General features: G+C 38.8%; 1 protein-coding gene across 3 annotated transcripts in view; it reads right to left on the reverse strand.

Annotated features, from left to right (window-relative positions):
• LOC118909697 (fatty acid desaturase 2-like protein FADS2B) overlaps window positions 1-13,213 on the reverse strand; it is a 32,080-nt gene extending 18,867 nt beyond the window's left edge. The window contains exons 1-2 of one of the 3 annotated variants that reach the window (XR_005023732.2): window positions 12,620-13,213; window positions 1,731-1,841 (exon numbers count right to left, since the gene is read on the reverse strand). Coding sequence is in view for 2 of the 3 variants with exons in the window: in XM_036880421.2 (XP_036736316.2) it covers window positions 1,731-1,841; window positions 12,620-12,946 (438 nt within the window). In the remaining variant the exon portion in view is untranslated. Of the gene's footprint in view, window positions 1-1,730; window positions 1,842-3,644; window positions 5,127-12,619 lie in introns of those variants that run through there. The other 2 variants (XM_036880421.2, XM_036880422.2) reach the window with 2 other exon arrangements.
• Window positions 13,214-18,838: the final 5,625 nt, after the last annotated feature.

Below are 18,838 nucleotides of genomic sequence, written 5' to 3' on the forward strand. Positions count from 1 at the left end.
CCTGGTTATCTTTTCCAACCCATTTATTGTATAGTATAGAAGGTCACCAAAGCCCAGAAGAGTGACTGGTCTGAAATCCTCAGCAAGTCAGTGACAGACACTGGACTTCCTGACATCAGTTCTGTGCTGAAACACTTATTCTCTATAACATACATCTGAAAAAAAAAACTATATATTGATCTCTCTCTCTATATCTGTCTATATATAGATATATCTGAGTATCCACATAAATGCACTAAAGAAAATTTATGGTAGACCTTTACCCCCAGAGACCAACACTCATCGATAACGAACGATTGTCTTATATCTCTCAGCCATTAGTGGGATTTTCTTTTCCTATGAGAAAATTTTTAGGAAAGACAATTAAGCTCTGTATTATCTTCCCTTTTTAACTGAGGGCCTCCTGCCCTAAATGATGGGGACATATCTGGAGGTTTGTTAATTACTAGTTCCACCACTGAGCTCATAATGATAGTATCTAAAATTCATTGAGCACTTAGTGTGTTCCAGACACTTTCCTAAGCACTTTAAATGCCTTTACTCTTTCAATAATCCCCCAATAACTTATGGGAGAGATTGGTGTTATTTTTGATGCTATTTTGCAGAGAGAGAAAAACTATGCTGCAGAGAGATTTGGAAACAGGCCCAAACTCAGGCAGCTGGAGAGTGGCAGGGCTGGGCTGTGAGTCCAAGCTGCCCACCCCCAGAGCCCACTCTAAATACAGAGCTGTGCTTCCTGGCACACAGCCTTGCGGGATGCCCATGGACCTAAGGAGTGAGTCTAGTGTTCAACTGAGGTCTGCATTTAACCATTTCTGTGTCCTCAGAGTCCTCCTGCCCCTCTGTGAGCCTATGTCCTCATTTCCTAAAGTGGAAATAAAATCCTTACTCTGTCTGCCTCATGGTGATCTATGGGTCAGCACTTTGTACAAATTATTTCAAAAGAATTATACAAATGAAAACTGTTAAAAAAATAAATTGCAAAGAAATGAAAGGCTCAGTATTAGTTAAAACCCCTGTAAGCTTTATGTAAAACCATCCTAGTGAGTTTTTAGTTTTCTAGAGACCCTGTCCTTAGGGAGATAGTATTGCAGGTAGCCACAGTATTAGATATAGAAAGAGTAGAGACCTTCCTTGTGAATACCTAAAGGGTTGGGGACAAAAGGTAGTGACTTGGAGTCCCAGTTCTCTGACACATGAACTGTGGGACTTTCAGAAAGGTATTTATTCTCTCTGGAGTACAACTTCTCCAAGTGTAAAAAGGGCTGTAGTTAGGATGTGTCACATCTTTCATCCAACAGCTATTTATGGAGTTCCAATCATGTGTCTGATCCTGTGCAGGTGGGTACTAAGGATACAGGGATAAGCAAAATAAACATATTCCCTGTTCTCATTGAAATTAGGCTGGCAGGGAGCATAGACATAGACATTGAGCAAATAATAACACAAGCAGTCACTGGAAAAAAAAAAAGGTGTGAACTGCCTGGCATGAAGTAGGTACTTAGAGACATGGGATTACTGTTGGTACAGGGTCCTAAACTCCATTGCTTTGTTTTATAGAGGTTTAAGAGGTCTGAGAGTCTAAGGAGGATGTTTTGAAATATGCAGAATTCATTCATTCATGCTGTTGTAGCATGATGGCTGGTTTCCACAGAAAATGACAAGTTGGCCCTGAAATATACCTTGTCCCCATCCCTCCACATGCTCTTGAGTGCTGAGACCTCACTCACATTTTTGTGTCTCTCCTGGCTGGGTTCTTCTGGGGCAAGCTCTCCGATGAGCAGTGGCTTGAGGTACAATTTCACAATGTCAAGCTCCAGGTGCATGGCTCTGAAGGCATCCTGTAAATCAGAGAGAATTTTTAGAGGACTAGAAGGGACATACTTATCTGTAGATTATTCTCCTTCCTTACCTCATCCTGAACCATCACAGACTCCATTACAGAGGATTTGCTTCTAATTCTAGGTTGATACTCCAAGTTGAATGATCAAAATCACCCTTGGAAATCCTCTGTGAAAGTCTCATGCTGGAGATCTACCTGCTGAATGCACTGCTTCATTAGGTAAGTCCAGGACAGCCAGGTTTTCCCCAAGCATTGGAAGAGATCAGTTTATTTCATTGAGCACCAGAATAAATAGTTGACTTGGGCTAATGAACCATGATGAATCTTTAAATTCCAACATCAGGCTTGGTATGTAAGTCGCTCATACTATCTGAGGCATGCAGCCACCAAGACTGGTGGGCAAATCACATCGCCCAGCGAAGTCTCCTTCTTGGTTCTTGGCCAAGACCCAGGGGAATGAGGCCCTTGAATTCAGTTATTTCTCAAGAAATACAGGTTAAAGTAGATGATGGTAGCTAGAGACAAATGCAGGAGAGAGTGTGGGAGCACAACCTTTGAGCTCCCAGCTGTCTAAAGTAGCATACTCTTGGCCAAGTGTGTTACTGAAGGAGTCTCACCACTCTTCTCCAGAAATGATAGGGCAGTCTTTGCCCAGGTTTGGGACAGCCAGGCAGAATTGAGCTGACCAACTATATTTTTCCTCATTTCAGGTCCAGGTTAGATAGCAAATGCAAGGGGCTCTGAGAAACACGGTGGTTGCTGTATCTACTGTGGAAGTAAGAGATACTCTCTTCCTTCTTGTATTTAAACAGTTTTTGGGGAAAGAGGATTCTCTGAGGAAGGTGTTGGACTTCCTTCTCTTAAGGCTTTGGAGATAGGAGTGATTAGAAATGAACAAATAGAACTATAGTTGTGACTTGAATACCTAGAAGCCATACACATTACTCTGAAGTACTGGCATTGCACAGCACTGATTAAGAAAGTGGACCTTGGAGTTACTTTCCTATATCTAATTTCTGCCTTCACTACTTAGTAGCTGTGAAATGATGGACAAGCCTTTTGACCTGTCCATACTTCTATTTTCTCTAACAAGGGGGTGATGATAATAGCTACTCAACTCATTAAGTCATTTTAAGGATTAAGTGAATTAATTAGAATCTGATTGGCATACGGTAAAATTTCAATACATACTAGCTTTCTTATATGTACTACCTCCAGTGATAAGAACTTACTACTTACCTTTTCTTTCATATAGCAATTCACAGATTTTATTCTTAAACCCCAATGCCCAATGTGGTATGAATTCCAAATTATTTTAGTGATATAATGAATCCTTCACCTTCAAATTGTAAAGCAACTTTAGATATATCCAAGATAAGCCTATTTATAAGAAACTGCTTATACAATGAATAATTATAAGGGTGCAATGTCAACTCTTTTGATCTACTTCCCCTAAAGGTCTCTAGATACAATGATGTAAAAAGGACTTTGTATTTGCCAGAACCAGTTCAGGTGCTTCTGTCTATTCCGTTTCTGCATATTTCTTCTGATCCCCTTGGTGAACTACATGATTTAAAAGGTATGTTTTAATTGTCCCGTTCTGTGAGTCTAAAACTGAGTTCCCCTAATGATGAAGAGAGTCATTCAGTGATTAAGATGGAGATTAAAGTATTTCAGGATGATCTGTACTAAAAATATCCTATGTTCTGCTTGTTGTTTGGAGCAGATTAGGATCAACAACATTTAGCTCAATCAAGACCAGAGTGTAGAAGAAGGGTAAACAATTGAAATTTCACCGTACTGTGAGTGGTTTTCCAGAGTCCTGGAACAGTGTGCTGACAAAATATTCTTCTGGGTTCATTGTTTCTTCTGATCCCCAGCAAGACTCACAAGTCAATACTGTACTAACAGATACTGAAGACTTACAGGATTTTCCAGAATAGCAAGCATTGCCCTGCTCTGTGAACTCTTTTCATTATTTTGATGGGCAGTACAACAAAGGAGCTTAGGTAGTCTTAGAATATAAAAGAATTTTATAATGGAGTCTGGGTACTAAGTTGTGAAATCTTCTTGAAAGACCTGCAAATACGGGTTCTTTTATCAAAATTCTTGGGCAAGTATGTTCCTGCTGAAGGAAGGAAAGGGGGAAAATGAAGGGGAGGAGGGACAGTGTTTACATTTATTGCATGCATCCTATGTACAAGGTGCTTTATGGGCCAACTCATAAGCATCACCTTAGTTCTATAGTTGTTATATTTCCATGGCTTCTGTTGTCAAAATAAAGACCCAAGTCTCAGAGGGGAGAAATGTCTTGTCCAAAAAGCCACAGTAAATAGTAGAGCCAGCATTTGAACTCAGGGCTCTGTGACTGTAAGTCCATGAAGCCATGAAGGTTCATGCCAGCCTGAACATATATAATTCTTTTACTAAAAGGCCTCTCAAGAGAGAAGCAAAGCCAGGTTTTTTGGGATATGGTAAAATCATTCTGTATCTGCTGGGCAGAGAGTAATGGTATCTCCCCGCCTTAGCTTTTAGTCACATGAATTGCTCTACCTCTGGCTCCAACCTACCTCTCCAGGCTTACCTTTCACCATACCCTTGATGCACGTTCTTGTCCACTGCATCTCTCCCTGTTCAGGGAACATTCCACGCTTCTCCATGGTTCTGAAGCTTTGCACAAACTGTTCGCTTTGCCTTGAGTGCCCTCCTCCACTTTTTCTACTTGAAACTCTTCCTCACCCTCCAAGATTAAGATTAAATATTTCCTCTCCTCACTCACTCAGGGAAGTTATTTATGATCTCCTCTGGGCTTCTGTGACACTTTGTTCCTAGAGCTTTTCAAGTCATGCTGTAATGAACTGTGTACTTGCCCCCTCCCTAATGGTCTTGGACTTGTTTTAATTGAGGTATAATTGACATTATATTAGTTTCAGGTGTACAACATAATGATTCAATATTTGTATACATTGCAAAATAATCATCACAATAAGTCTCGTTAACATCTGTCACCTTACATAATTACCCCAATTTTTTTGTTATTATGATGATGACTTTTAATTCCTCTCTTAGCAGCTTTCAGATATGTGATAGAGTATCTAACTACAGTCACAATGCTGCACATTACATCCCCAAAGCTTATGTATTTTATAACTGTAAGTTTGTACTTTTTGACTCTTTTTTCATCCATTCTTTCCCCTGCCCCCAACTCTGGCAACCAGCTGTCTGTTCTCTATGACTATGAGCTTGGTTTTGTGGTTTTTTAGATCTGCATATAAGTGACATCATAAAGCATTTGTGTTTCTCTGTCTGACTTATTTCACTTAGCGTAATGCTGTCAAGATCCATGCAGGTTGTCACAAATGGCAAGAGTTCATTCTTTTTTATGACGGAGTAATATTCCATTGTGTGTGCGCGCGGGTGTGTGTGTGTGTGTGTGTGTGTGTGTGTGTGTGTGTGTGTGCGCGCGCGTGTGTGTGTGTGTGTGTGTGTGTGTGTGTGTGCGCGCGTGTGTGTGTGTGTGTGTGTGTGTGTGTGTGTGTGTGTGTGTATTGGACATTAAGGTTGTTTCCATATCTGAGCTATTGTAAATAATGCTGCAACAAACATGGGTTAGTTAGTTCTTTTTGAGTTAATGTTTTTGTATTCTTCTGATAAATACTCAGAATTAGATTTCTGGATCATATGGTAGTTTTATTTTTAATTTTTTGAGGATCCTCCATATTGTTTTCCGTAGTGGCTGCACTGAGTTCCAGTCCTACCAACAGTGCACAAGGGTTCCCTGTTTTCCGCATCCTCACTAACACTTGTTATTTCTTGTCTTTTTGGTAATAGCCATTCTAACAGGTGTGTGGTGACATTTCACTGTGGTTTTGATTTATATTTTCCTGATGATTAGTGATGTTGAGTGTCTTTTCATGTACCTCTTGGCCATCTGTATGTCTTCTTTGGAAAAATGTCTGTTCAGATCTTCTACCCATTTTTTAATTGAATTGCTTGTTTCTTTTACTATTGAATTGTATGAGTTCTTTATATATTTCAGATATTTCCTCCTTATGAGGTTTCAGATTAGCAAATATTTTCTCCTACTCAGTAGATTGCCTTTTCATTCACTGATGGTCCCTTTGCACAGCAAAGGGATGTACTTTAGTTGGATATAGTCCCACTTGTTTATTTTTGTTTTTGTTGCTTTTGCTTTTGGTGTCATATTAAAAAAAACCATCACCAGGACCTATGTCAGGGAGCTTACTGCTTAGGTGCTCTCCAGGAGTTTTATGGTTTCCAGTCTTAAGTTCAAGTTTTTAATCCATTTTGAGTCAATTTTAATGTATGGTGTTAAGACTGTGTTCTGGTTTCATTCTTTTTTATGTGGCTGTCCATTTTCCCAATACAATTTATTGAAGAGAATATCTTTTCCCCTTTGAATATTCTTGGACCCTTTGTTATAAATTAAGTGGCCACATATGTGTGGGTTTATTTCTGAGCTCTCTGTTCTGTTCCATTGGTCTATGTGGCTGTTTTTATGCCAGTACCATACTGTTTTTGTTAGTGTAATATAGTAATATTTTATTATTTTTGTATTTATAATACATACTTATAATACAGTTATACTACTTTATAAACTATATGTAATAGTCTGAAATCAGGGAGTGTGATACCTCCAGCTTTGCTCTTCTTTCTCAAGATTGCTATTTGGGGTCTTTGTGGTTCTATACAAGTTTTAGGATAGTTTGTTCTATTTCTGTGAATAATCCCATTAGAATTTTGATAAGGTTTGCACTGAGTCTGTAGACTGCTTCAGGAAGTATGGGCATTTTAACAATATTAATTATTTCAATCCATGAATACAGGATATCTCTCCATTTATTTTTCTTCAATTTCCTTCATTAATGTCTTATAGTTTTCAGTGTACAGGTCTTTCAACTCCTTGGATAAACTTATTCCTAGGTATTTTAAAGTTTTTTGAAGACCGGGACCATGTAGTATTGGTTAAATTGTACCTACCATCTATTACTGTGCCAGAAATATAGATAGGATCAACAGATGCTGGATGAATAAGGGAAAAAGTGAATGAATAGATGGATATAGGATTTTTCTAATCAGGAGGAAGTTTGGAGCATCCAAGTATTGAGCTCATAGGATACAGATCTTAAGCACCACTGCCTCTTCTCTACCCTCAGCATCTCTAGTTTCTGGCCTTTCTGCTACGTTAGCATCTCCTGTTTTCATCTGTTAGTTTTTGACTCCCTTCTCGACCATCACCTTTACTCCTTAATCTTTTCATAAATTTATACCAAGGCTCATCTCAAAGCCACTTATTTCCAAAAAAGGATCAATACAGGAACTATGTGATCACTTTGCTCTCACAGATAGCTTGGAAATCCTGCTAATATTGTGCTGTTATTTAATAGGGGTGGAGAGATGTGCTCTACTGTAAAAGCAGTATGATCCTAGTAGATGAGAAAAGTGTGTAAAATCAGAAGGCCTAAGATGAACTCCTCCCTTTACACTAAGTACTATATATAGGTTGTACCCTGCATGAAGGCACCTGGCCAAGAGGGTGTGTTTAGGCTGAAATACAGTGTGTACTCTGACAAATTTTGTGCTGGAACCACCCGAAGAGTGCACCTTCCTAATTCACACTAAAGCACAGTACAAGGTAGCAGGGGAGGATGCAGTTTTATATTGTTCAAATTACTTAATTACTAAGCCTCAGTCTTTTTAAAATGTGGATAAAAATACCATGCAGCCTGCCCCATGGGCTCGTTAATTACTTCATTCAGTTATTCAGTCATTCTAAAACCTCACTGAGGATCTAGCTTTAGCATCTAAGAGCTTAGGCTTTGGAATCAGACTTCAATAAGTGACCACATTTTTATATTATTATAATTTATATCTTCTAAGGTGTGTTGACATTTCCCAAAATTCAGAAAACAGCAATGGCAAATATATTTATATACTCAAAAAGCAAGATAACTGGAACATAGACCTCAGAAAAGCTCACCAGGATATACAATACCCAACTACAGATATTCATTCCCTCATCTTTGCATTATTTCTCCTATGCTGGTCTCTGTCGGTCCTCATCTGTTCCAAGGCAATGGTGAGAACAAGTCTCCTCATATATTGGGAAGGACAGGAGCTGTAAACAGGCCGAATCCTGTAAGAGGTTGTTTTTCCATTGCAACTCGTTCTATTGTTTGAGAACTTTTCCTTATCCTGAGATACTTCTCTGTGAGACTTTGAGCTGCGATCCAGCCTGAACTCTCTGTCCCCGCTTTTCCTCCCAGACTGGCTCTTCCGCCTGGCTTCCCTGTCCTGTAATGGGTATCACCACCCAGTTACCTAAGCCAGATACCCATACGTCAGTGTAGATTCCTCCATCCTCTTTACTCTTTCAGCCACTCATCAAAATCATAAATCATGTCTGCGAGAAGACGTTGGCACCCATCCCCTCTTCTCCGTTCCTGTTGTCAGCACCTTGTTTAGGCCCTCAATGTATTTCCTGGACTCCTGCCTTCCTTTTGACCAGCACTTGTTGGGTTCATCTTTCCCTTACCTGCCAGGCTGGCCTTTTCAAAAGATAAAGTCTCCTTATGGCCCATTTTCGCCTGTTGGCCCTTCAGCCCTTTTCTCTCTACACCTCCACCAATTTTTCAACTTGAATCATCATTCAAATTAGAATTGGGTTATTTAAGAAATTTTGACAACCCAGAGAAAAAGCAGTTAGTGCTGGTTATTGCTTTCCTTTCCTAGTAACTTAGAAATCCTGGTTGATTTGTTGTGATGATTGCAGGTCAGGAGGGATGCTGTGCTAGACAAGGGTCATTATGTGCAAAGGAAGGAGAGGAGACAGACAGCGAGAGCAAAATACAGACTCCATAGCTCTCCACTCATGATCCTTTCTCCTTTGTCTTCTCTTTTGTCTTCCACTCCTTCTCCTCTTCTTTCATATTCTCCTTCACCTTCACCTCATCTCTTTCTCACACCATGATAATGACTGATGTTAATTGAGCGCATACTATTTGCCAGTACTGTGCTAAGCAAAGGCAGTGGCTAAGCTGGGATGCCCATTCAGGCTGGGTGCTTACTCATGACATGAATCACATCTGCACTCCACCTCTGTCCACGTCCACTCTTCCTCCTGCTCTGGCCTTGCCTCTGCTGACTCCACACAATCCTTATGGAGTTGCATACATCTCCACTCTCTTCCATATTGCATTCCTCCAAAGAGTTGAAACAAACCTTGCTGTATTTCCTCTAAGTTTTCACCATCCCTTCCCTATAATAGTGGCTTTTGCCTCTCATTAGAAAGAACTTGAGTTTCTCAGTGTCCTTCTTGGAGGGTGTTGTTCAGAGATAAGGAATGGGCTGATCTGCACAGATGATAATCAGCCTGCTTTGTTTGTTTCGAACATGCTGCTCATGTGTCTGCATCATAAGATTGCATTTACTTCTTTCGTGGAGCCTGGAACATATTACGGCCTTCTATAAAACCTGTGGCTATTTTATTCATATGCCCCTCCAGTCTTCAAATGCTTTGTAATCCTCATTTTAGTGATTGAAAAAATAGCTCATCATATGGCTATATTGTAATCTATATAATCATATCTTTGTGGATGTATGGGTTTTTCTGGCTTTTCCCAAGTGAGCTCTTCCAGGTGAATATACCTGTGCCATTAGTTTAAAATCATATAGTTTGAAAATCAGATAACTCATATGCACAATAACCAGAGATGATGTACCAATTTTGTTTTATAGGTTTATTTTTCTTAGTGAAGTTCTTTGGAGAAATTTACAATCCATCTCAGAAGAACTAAGTAATAATAAAATGCAAGAGCTGCCACTTTTTGAGTATTTAATCTGTGCTGAGCACTACAGGGAGCACTTTATCTCCACTGACTTTCACAATAGTACTAACATGAAGGTATTATCTCCACTTTCTACATAAGGGAGATGAGACTCCAAGAGTTTCAGCAACCTTCTTAGGACATTCCTAGTAAGTGGTAGAGAGGAGATACAAACTAGACCTGTTCTATTTCCAAACCTGTGCTCTTAATCATCAGTCTGTACCCCTAAGGAAGGTTTCACAATGACTACATGAATGAATGAATTAATGACAGACTACTTAGGTATCATTATTCACCTTGGATGAGGAGGATGGAGGCTTGGAGAAGAGTTTCTCTGTAAATAAGAAAAAGGAGTCCCTACTGGGCAGGGGCAGCCACAGGTCCAGGGCTGGTACCCAGAGACCATAGTTTGGTCCACATTTACCTTTCAGGGCACAGGTTACAAACATCTCTTAAATTTGGAGAGGGAGCATTTGACCTCAAGTCCTCCCCCTTTATGTTCTATGCTCCTTTATTAGTGAGTGTGTTGCTTCTCCGCCATGGATCCCTGGGTTCCCAATCAGATGACACCAAATATAACCAAGATTTCTAAGCTAGTGGTAAACAGGAAATAATCATCACATCTCAAGGCTGTGGGTGCTAGTGAGATGCATAATAATAGCTACAATTTAGTAAAACTTTTTAAAATGTCTGACATTATGCTAAACACTTTGCAAGCATTAGTCTCATTTACCATAAACTTGTTAGATGGGTAAGGTCATTCCCATTTTGCAGATGACGAAGCTGAGATTCAGAGCACTTCAGCAACTTTCCTAAGTTCACATACCCCATCGCAAAGTTCAGGCTCTCTCAGTTCTTAGTAGCTGTGTAGTAAAGTGGTTGTCAGAATTCTCCTGGCACCCTCCTGTTCTACTGTTGGGTAATCTTTTCTCTAATGTTTGGATTTGCTTTTCTAAAGTTTAAGGTACATGGATGACAACCCTCAGGCTTTTCATTCTTAAGATATGAATCCCAAGTGGCATAGGTATTTTCCCTTAAGGTTCAATTTCTCCGTGTTGGTTAGAAGTGGATGCAGAATCATTTCCTAATTTCTGGGAGATAAAAATTATCAACACGTCACAGATTTATCAGCTGAGCTGCCTCATGCTGAGTCTATCCATTATTCCCCAGTGGTTGAAGGCCCACTTCTTTGCCAGCACACCCTCTGAGCTAATTCTGTGAACTTGTGTTGGAAAAGGATCATCCACATTTTCTCTGAGTTGTGGAATGAGGGGATGGGATCTGTAGTATTCCTTTTCATTTTATTTTCAGTAATCTTTCTCCTTTATTTAGCAAAAATGCTTTCCAACTTCTTCTGCCTCAGCTCTCTGGGTTCCTACACAGCATGTGTCTTCCTAACAGGCATGGTATTCCCATCCCCTGCTACAGGCTCATGCTAATTTTCCCAAGAAAAGGTTGAACTTTGTCTTAAAAATACAGATCTGACAAAAATGGTGGGGGTTGCAGAGTGATGTCTAACAGCAGAGTCAGAACAGAAAGATCATAGAAGATGACCCTGGTCAGAGAAGAGAGATGCAAAATTGAGGGAAAAAGATACAGATAGTATTAAAAGACAAAATCTTGCTTACTTTGCAAATTTGCCAGGTGCTTACATATTTTGTTATTATTAGCAGTAGTACCATTTAGAAAGATGTTTAGTGAAACAATGTTTTCAAGCCTATACTTTCAAACCAGTTGGAGAATTTATATACTAAGCTGTGAAATAAGCAAGGTCAGGAAAGTATAATAACCCTGGGTTTTCATTTCTCCTTTAGTCACATGGTACTTTCCTGACCTTGGGTTAGTTATTGAGTCCCTCAGGTTCTGTTTTTCATCTGTAAAGAATGGAGAATAAATTCCTAATTGGGATAAAGCAAACTTCATTAAAGGGTATTTTAAAAGGAATTTGTAAATGCATTTACAGATTTGAGAGACCTCCCTACCAAATATTAAATGGACGTTTTATTTTTTAAGGAGTCAATGAAAGCCTGTATGATCAAAAACCAACCTGATTTCAAAATTTGGCACTGTTACTTGAGGGCTTTGTGTGACACATTATTTCCCTCTTTGAACATGAATCATCTCATCTGTAATACAGGAAAATATCCACCTTCCTCATGGTGAGGTTTAAGTGAGATGATGAATTTGAATGTGTCTAAGGTATTTATTTTAGGCATCCAATAAATGTTATATATTTTTTCCCGTAGCTATTTTTGTGGAGTGGGGAGTGGTGATGAGGAGAAGCAGTGAAGAAAAGTGAAAAGACTGGAAGTTAAGAATGATAAGAATTCTGAATCTGTTGCTGGGTGACATAATCACTTAATCTTTCTGATTTCAATTTCTTCTTCCATAAATGTGGGTTGTATTACCTGTATTATACTGAATGAGCTACGGGATGCAAAAGAGCTCTGCCAAGTCCTCAAGCCTATGTAACTGTAAGTTTTCATTATTGTTATTAACAACATTTGATGCCTGGCCGATGCATCACTGTCTTTTAGACATAAGAGTCTGAGAAATTTCTCCTTGGGTGCATTTTTCTTTTTTCACATTTTACTTTCCTGTTCGTAACTATTTCTTAAAAGACGGTGACTTTACTTCACAACAAAACAAAACACCCAGAAGAAAACAAAATCCAGAATACACAAGCATGGTATCTACTGTCAACATATGAGCCTATCCCTAACCAGGTGTGTATAATAGCTAGCTAGACCTTGAGGCTTAATTTGCTTCCAAATTCTTGCTGGATAGGAATCCTGAAAAATTGGTTTGGGAGGAGATAAGCGACTGTGGAGCTTGAACATGTACTTGAAATGCTTTGGGGAAGAGAGCCAAGTTCCCAGCTACCCAGCAGCTGGAACAGAGAGACAGGGTGGGGCTTTGAGTTCCTTACCGTGGCGTCTTCCCCGGCATAGTGGTGGAGGACCCGGCGCCCACCTGGGTGTCGCTCTGCCCAGCCAGTAACATCGTAGACCTTGCGATTGATCACCAGCCACTGATCCGCCTCTTGATTGTGTCTCCGGATCTCCTGCCAGCTGTACGTGTTGATGCTTTTTCTGGGCACATCACACCTCCCATTTGCTTGCTGCTTTGCAGAGTCCTTGGCCTTCCCGTTTGCTACTGGCTTCCCGTTTGCCTGATGCTTCTCCTCATCTAGGTACGGCTGGCTCTTTTCTACAAGGGTCCCATTACCTGTGTGCATTTCTTCAAACTTCGTCATTGAACTCCTGAGATTTCTGGACTGACTCCTGAAATTTTTAATCCTTGCCTCTGATTGGACTACAAAATTACTTCCCCCCGCTTTTGTACTGCTTCTGAATGATGCCTGTCCAGAAAATATCCTTTTAGCCTAGTGAGAAGCACATCTCCAGCTTCTCACTTGTTGTCTGTCCTGAATCTTTTTGGCGCTGATGAAAGCTGGACCACTTTTCTCTCCTCGCTACTCCTCTTCCTGCTCGCTGGTCTCTTAGCAGCGTCCTCCTTCACCATTAAATGTCCCTCAGGGAAGAGCTAGGGCCAATTGCAGTCGATCTGAAGGTTGTGGCCCCGCCCCAGGGCAGAAGGGGCCAGGTTCTTGTCTAGTGACTGCTAACCACATTCCGGTGGCCTGAGCTCCTAGCTCTCTGACGTGCCTGTGAATGGAGACAGAAGATTTGTTAATTCTGCACATGAGCAAAAGCTTTCCAAATCTGCCGGATGACACAAATGCTTGGTGGACTTGGGAAATGTTCTTTTTGATAGCTATTTTGTCTCTCTAGGGCTTTTAAATAGTAATTAAAAAAAACATTTTTAAAAGAGAAATTTAGGTTGACCGAACATGATCAACAGTAAACCAGTTTTTCTCTTATTTCCCTTTGAAAGCTGCCTATATCTGCCAACATACCTAAAGGTGATGGCCTCTGACACTTGCCAGACACATGAGTTTACAAAGCTCTTGTTGCATAATTCTCAATCCTCACATTAATCTTTTGAGGGAGGTAATCTCAGTGTGCCATTTCCCAGGTGAGAAAACACAGCTGAGACATCAGGTAAAGCCCTAGAATCACCATGTCATACAGAAGTAAACTGAATCTGGATTTTCTGATTCCAAATCCCAAACTCCTTCCATTCTGTTCTCCAAACCTGGAGTCTCGATATGTATAATAATAACATGACTCAGTGGTTTGGAAATGAGCAGAAGAAGCGATTCCAGGGTGGTGGTGGTGGTGGTGGGGTGGGTCTTAATTTAAAGAAAAGAAGCAACATGGAAGAATAGAAAAAGCCCACAACCGTCTTTTTTTAAAATTTCTTTAATCTTTAGTTTCATGTTTCCACTTGTTTTATTGAAGAATAATTGAAATAACAATATGCTGTTAGTTTCAGGAGTACACCATAATGATTTCATATTTTATACATTAGGAAATTATCCCCAAGATAAATTTAGTTACCAACTGTCACCATACAAGTTATTACAATATTAGTAACTCTATTCCCTATGCAGTGCATCACATCCCTGTGACTTACTATTTTTTTTCATTAAAGTGTCATTGATATACAATCTTATGTTGTTTTCAAATATACAACACAGCGGTACAACAGTTACCCATATTATTAATCCTCATCCCAGCTAGTGTGGTTACTATCTATCAACAGTAGTAAGATGTTACAGAACCATTAACTGCATCCCCCATGCTGTACTGCCATCCTCATGATCAACCTGTATTGAGATTGCGAATTATTGTGCCCCTAATCCACTTCCCCATCCCTCAAACTCTCTCCAACTCCTCCCCCTTGGTAACCACTAGTTCCCTCTCAGTGTCTATGAATCTACTGCTATTTTGTTCCTCCTGTTTTGCTTTGTTTTTATACTCTGCAAATAAGTGAAATCATTAGGTATTTGTTTTTTTTCACCTGGCTTATTTCACTGAGCATAATACCCTCTAGGTCTATCCATGTTGTTACAAATGAGAGGATTTCTTTTCTTCTTATAGCTGAATAATATTCCACTGTGTATATGTACCATCTCTTCTTTATCCATTCATCTTTTGATGGACGCTTAAGTTGCTTCCATACCTTGGCTTTTGTAAATAGTGCTGCGGTAAACATAAGGGTGCATATGTCCTTTCGAATTTGGGATTTTGTTTTATTTGGGAAAATTGCTAGGAGTGGAATTACTGGGTCAAATGCTATTTCTTTTTTTAGTTTTTTGAGGAATCTCCATATTGCTTTCCACAATGTTTGCACCGATTTGCATTCCCACCAACAGTGTAGCAGGGTTCCCATTTTTCTCCACATTCTCACCAGCATTTGTTATTACTTGTCTTTTGTATAGTGGTCATCCTAACTGGTGTGAGGTGTTATCTAATTGTGGTTTTAATTTGCATTTCCATGATGATTATAATGTGGAGCATCTTTTCATGTGCCTGTTAGCCATCTGCATTTCTTCTTTGGAGAAATGTTGGTTCAGATCCTCCATCCATTTCTTAACTGTGTTATTTGTTTTTTGGGTGCTGCGGTGTATGAGTTCTTAATATATTTTGGATGTTAACCCCTTATCAGATGAGTCATTTATGAATATATTCTCCCTTACTATAGGGTGTCTTTTTTGTTCTGCTGATGGTGTCTTTTACTGTACAGAAGCTTTTTAGTTTGATGTAGTCCTACTTATTCATTTTTCATTTTGTTTCCTTTGCCTGAGAAGATGTGTCCAGGAAAAAATTGCTCATGTTTATATTCAAGAGATTTTTTGTCTTTTTCCACCTACCCTCTAGATCTATTCATGTTGTTACAAATGGGAGGAACTATACCCTGAAAACTACAAAACACTCGCAAGAGAAATTAAAGAATACACCAATAAATGGATATACATCCTGTGCTCATGGGTAGGAAGAATTAATATTGTCAAAATGGCCATCCAGCCTAAAACAATCTACAGATTCTAGGGCTTTATGGTTTCATGACTTATATTCAGGTCTTCAATCCATTTCATGTTTACTTTTGAGTATGGAGTTAGACAACCATCCATTTGCATTCTTTTACGTATAACTATAGTTTTCCCAACACCAGTAGTTGAAGAGGCCGTATTTTCCCCATTGTATATTCATAGCTCCATTATTGTATTGTATTCACCATAAATGTGTGGGTTTAATCTGGACTGTCTACTGTGTTCCATTAATCTCTGGGTCTATTCTTGTGCCAGTACCAAATTGTCTTGATTACTGTGGCTTTGTGGTAAAGCTTGAAGTTGGGGAGCACAATCCTCCCAGTTTATTCTTCTTTCTAGGATTGCTTTGGCTACTCGGGGACTTTTGTGGTTCCACATGACTTTTAGAACTGTTTGTTCTAGTTGAAGAATGCTGTCAGTATTTTGATAGGGATTGCACTGAATCTGTAGATTGCTTTAGGCAGGATGGCCATTTTGACAATATTAATTCTTCTTACCCATGAGCATTGTATGTATATCCATTTATTGGTGTATTCTTTAATTTCTCTTGTGAGTGTTTTGTAGTTTTCAGGGTATAGGTCTTTCACTTCCTTGGTTTGGTTTATTCCTAGGTATTTTATTCTTTTTGATGCAATTGTGAATGAAACTGTTTTCCTGATTTCTCTTTCTGCTAATTCATCATTAGTGTATAGGAATGCAACAGATTTCTGTGTATTAATTTTGTATCCTTCAACTTTGCTGAATTCAGTTATTAGTTCTAGTAGTTTTGGAGTAGATTCCTTAGGGTTTGTTATGTACAATATCATGTCATCTGCAGTCACTGACAGTTTAACTTCTTCCTTACCTATCTGGGTGCCTTTTATTTCTTTGTGTTTGCTGATTGCTGTGGCTAGGACTTCCAGTACTATGTTGAATAGAAGTGGGGAGAGTGGGCATCCTTGTCTTGTTCCTGATCTTAGAGGAAAAGCTTTTAGCTTTTCCCTGTAAAGTATGATATTTGCTGTGGGTTTGTCATAGATGGCCTTTATTATGTTGAGGTACTTGCCCTCTATACCCATTTTGTTGAGAGTTTTTATCATGAATGGATGTTGAATTTTGTGAAATACTTTTTCAGCATCTATGGAGATGATCATGTGATTTTTGTCCTTCTTTTTGTTGATGTGGTGGTGATGTTGATGGATATTTGAATATTGTACCATCCTTCCACCCCTGGGATGAATCCCACTTGATCATGATGTATGATATTTTTGATGTATTTTTGAATTCTGTTTGCTAATATTTTATTGAGTATTTTTGCATCTATGTTCATGAGGGATAGTGGTCTGTAATTTTCTTTATTTGTGGTGTCTTTGCCTGGTTTTGGTATTATAGTGATGCTGGCTTCATAGAATGGATTTGGAAGTTTCTCTCCTTTTCTACTCTTTGGAAAACTTTAAGAAGGAGAAGTATAATGTCTTCTCTAAATTCCTGATGAAAATCAGCAGTGAAGCCATCTGGTACATGGGTTTTGTTCTTGGGTAGTTTTTTGATTACCAATTCAATTTCATTGCTGGTAATTGGTCTGTTCAGATTTTCTGTTTCTTTCTGGGTCAGTCTTGGAAAGTTGTATTTTTATGGAAAGTTGTTCATTTCTTCTAGATTATCCAATTTGTAAGCAAATGATTTTTCATAGTTCTCTAATAATTCTTTGTATTTCTGTGGTGTCCATAGTGATTTTTGTTTCACATTTCTGATTCTGTTTATGTATGTAGACTCTCTTTTTTTCTTGATAAGTCTGGCTAGGGGTTTATCTATTTTGTTTATTTTCTCAAAGAACCAGCTCTTGGTTTCATTAATTTTATTTTATTCTTCTCAATTTTATCTATTTCTTCTCTGATCTTTATTATGTCCCTCCTTCTATTGACTTTGGGATCATTTGTTCTTCTTTTTCTAGTTTCATTAATTGTGAATTTGGACTGTTCATTTGGGATTGTTCTTCTTTCTTGAGATAGGCCTGTATTGCTATATATTTTCCCCTTAAAACTACCTTCACTGCATCCCACAGAATTTGGGTGTTGAGCTATTCTTTTCATTTATCTCCATATATTGCTTGATCTCTGTTTTTATTTGGTCATTGATCCATTGATTATTTAGGAACAAGTTGTTAAGACTCCATGTGTTTGTGGGCCTTTTTGTTTTCTGTGCACAATTTATTTCTAGTTTCATACTTTTGTAATCTGAGAAGTTGGTTGGTACAATTTCAATCTTTTTGAATTTACTGATGCTCTTTTTGTGGCCTAGTATGTGATCTATTTTGGAAAATGTTCCATGTGCACTTGAGAAGAATGTGTATCCTGTTGCTTTTGGGTAGAGTGTTCTGTAAATGTCTGTTAGGTCCATCTGTTCTAATGTGTTATTCAGTGCCTCTGTGTCCTTACTTATTTTCCGACTGGTTGATCTGTCTTTTGGAGTGAGTGGTGTGTTGAAGTCTCCTGAAATGAATGCATTGCATTCTATTTACCCCTTAAATTCTGTTAGTATTTGTTATACATATTTGGGTGCTCCTTTCTTGGGTGCATAGATATTTATAATGGTTATATCCTCTTGTTGGACTGACTCCTTTATCATTATATAATGTCCTTCTTTGTCTCTTGTTACTTTCTTTGTTTTGAAGTCTATTTTACCTGATATCAGTACTGCAACTCCTGCTTCTTTCTCCCTATTGGTTGCATTTAATATCTTTTTCCATCCCTTCACTTTTAGTCTATGTATGTCTTTGGGTTTGAAGTGAGTCTCTTGTAGGCAGCATATAGATGGGTCTTGCTTTTTTATCCATTCTGTAACTCTATGCCTCTTGATTGGTGAATTCAGTCCATTAACATTTAGAGTGACGATCAATAGTTATGTACGTACTGCCATTGCAGGCTTCGGATTTGTGTTTACCAAAGGTTCAAGGGCAGCTTCTTTACTATCTAACAGTCTAACTTAGCTCATTTATTATGCTATTATGAACACAATCTAAAGATTCTTTTTTTTTCTTCCTTCGTTTTCTTTCTCCTCCACTCTTTATGTATCCCTTGACTGACTTTGTAGGTAGTTGATTTAATTGTGCATTTGGTTAGTAATTAACTGGTCTACTTCCTTTACTGTGTTTTTATTTTCTCTGGTGACAGCTATTAAACCTTAGGAGCACTTCCATCTAGAGCAGTC

This window comes from Manis pentadactyla, chromosome 9 (genome assembly GCF_030020395.1).
Source record: "Manis pentadactyla isolate mManPen7 chromosome 9, mManPen7.hap1, whole genome shotgun sequence".
Lineage (NCBI taxonomy): Eukaryota > Metazoa > Chordata > Mammalia > Pholidota > Manidae > Manis > Manis pentadactyla.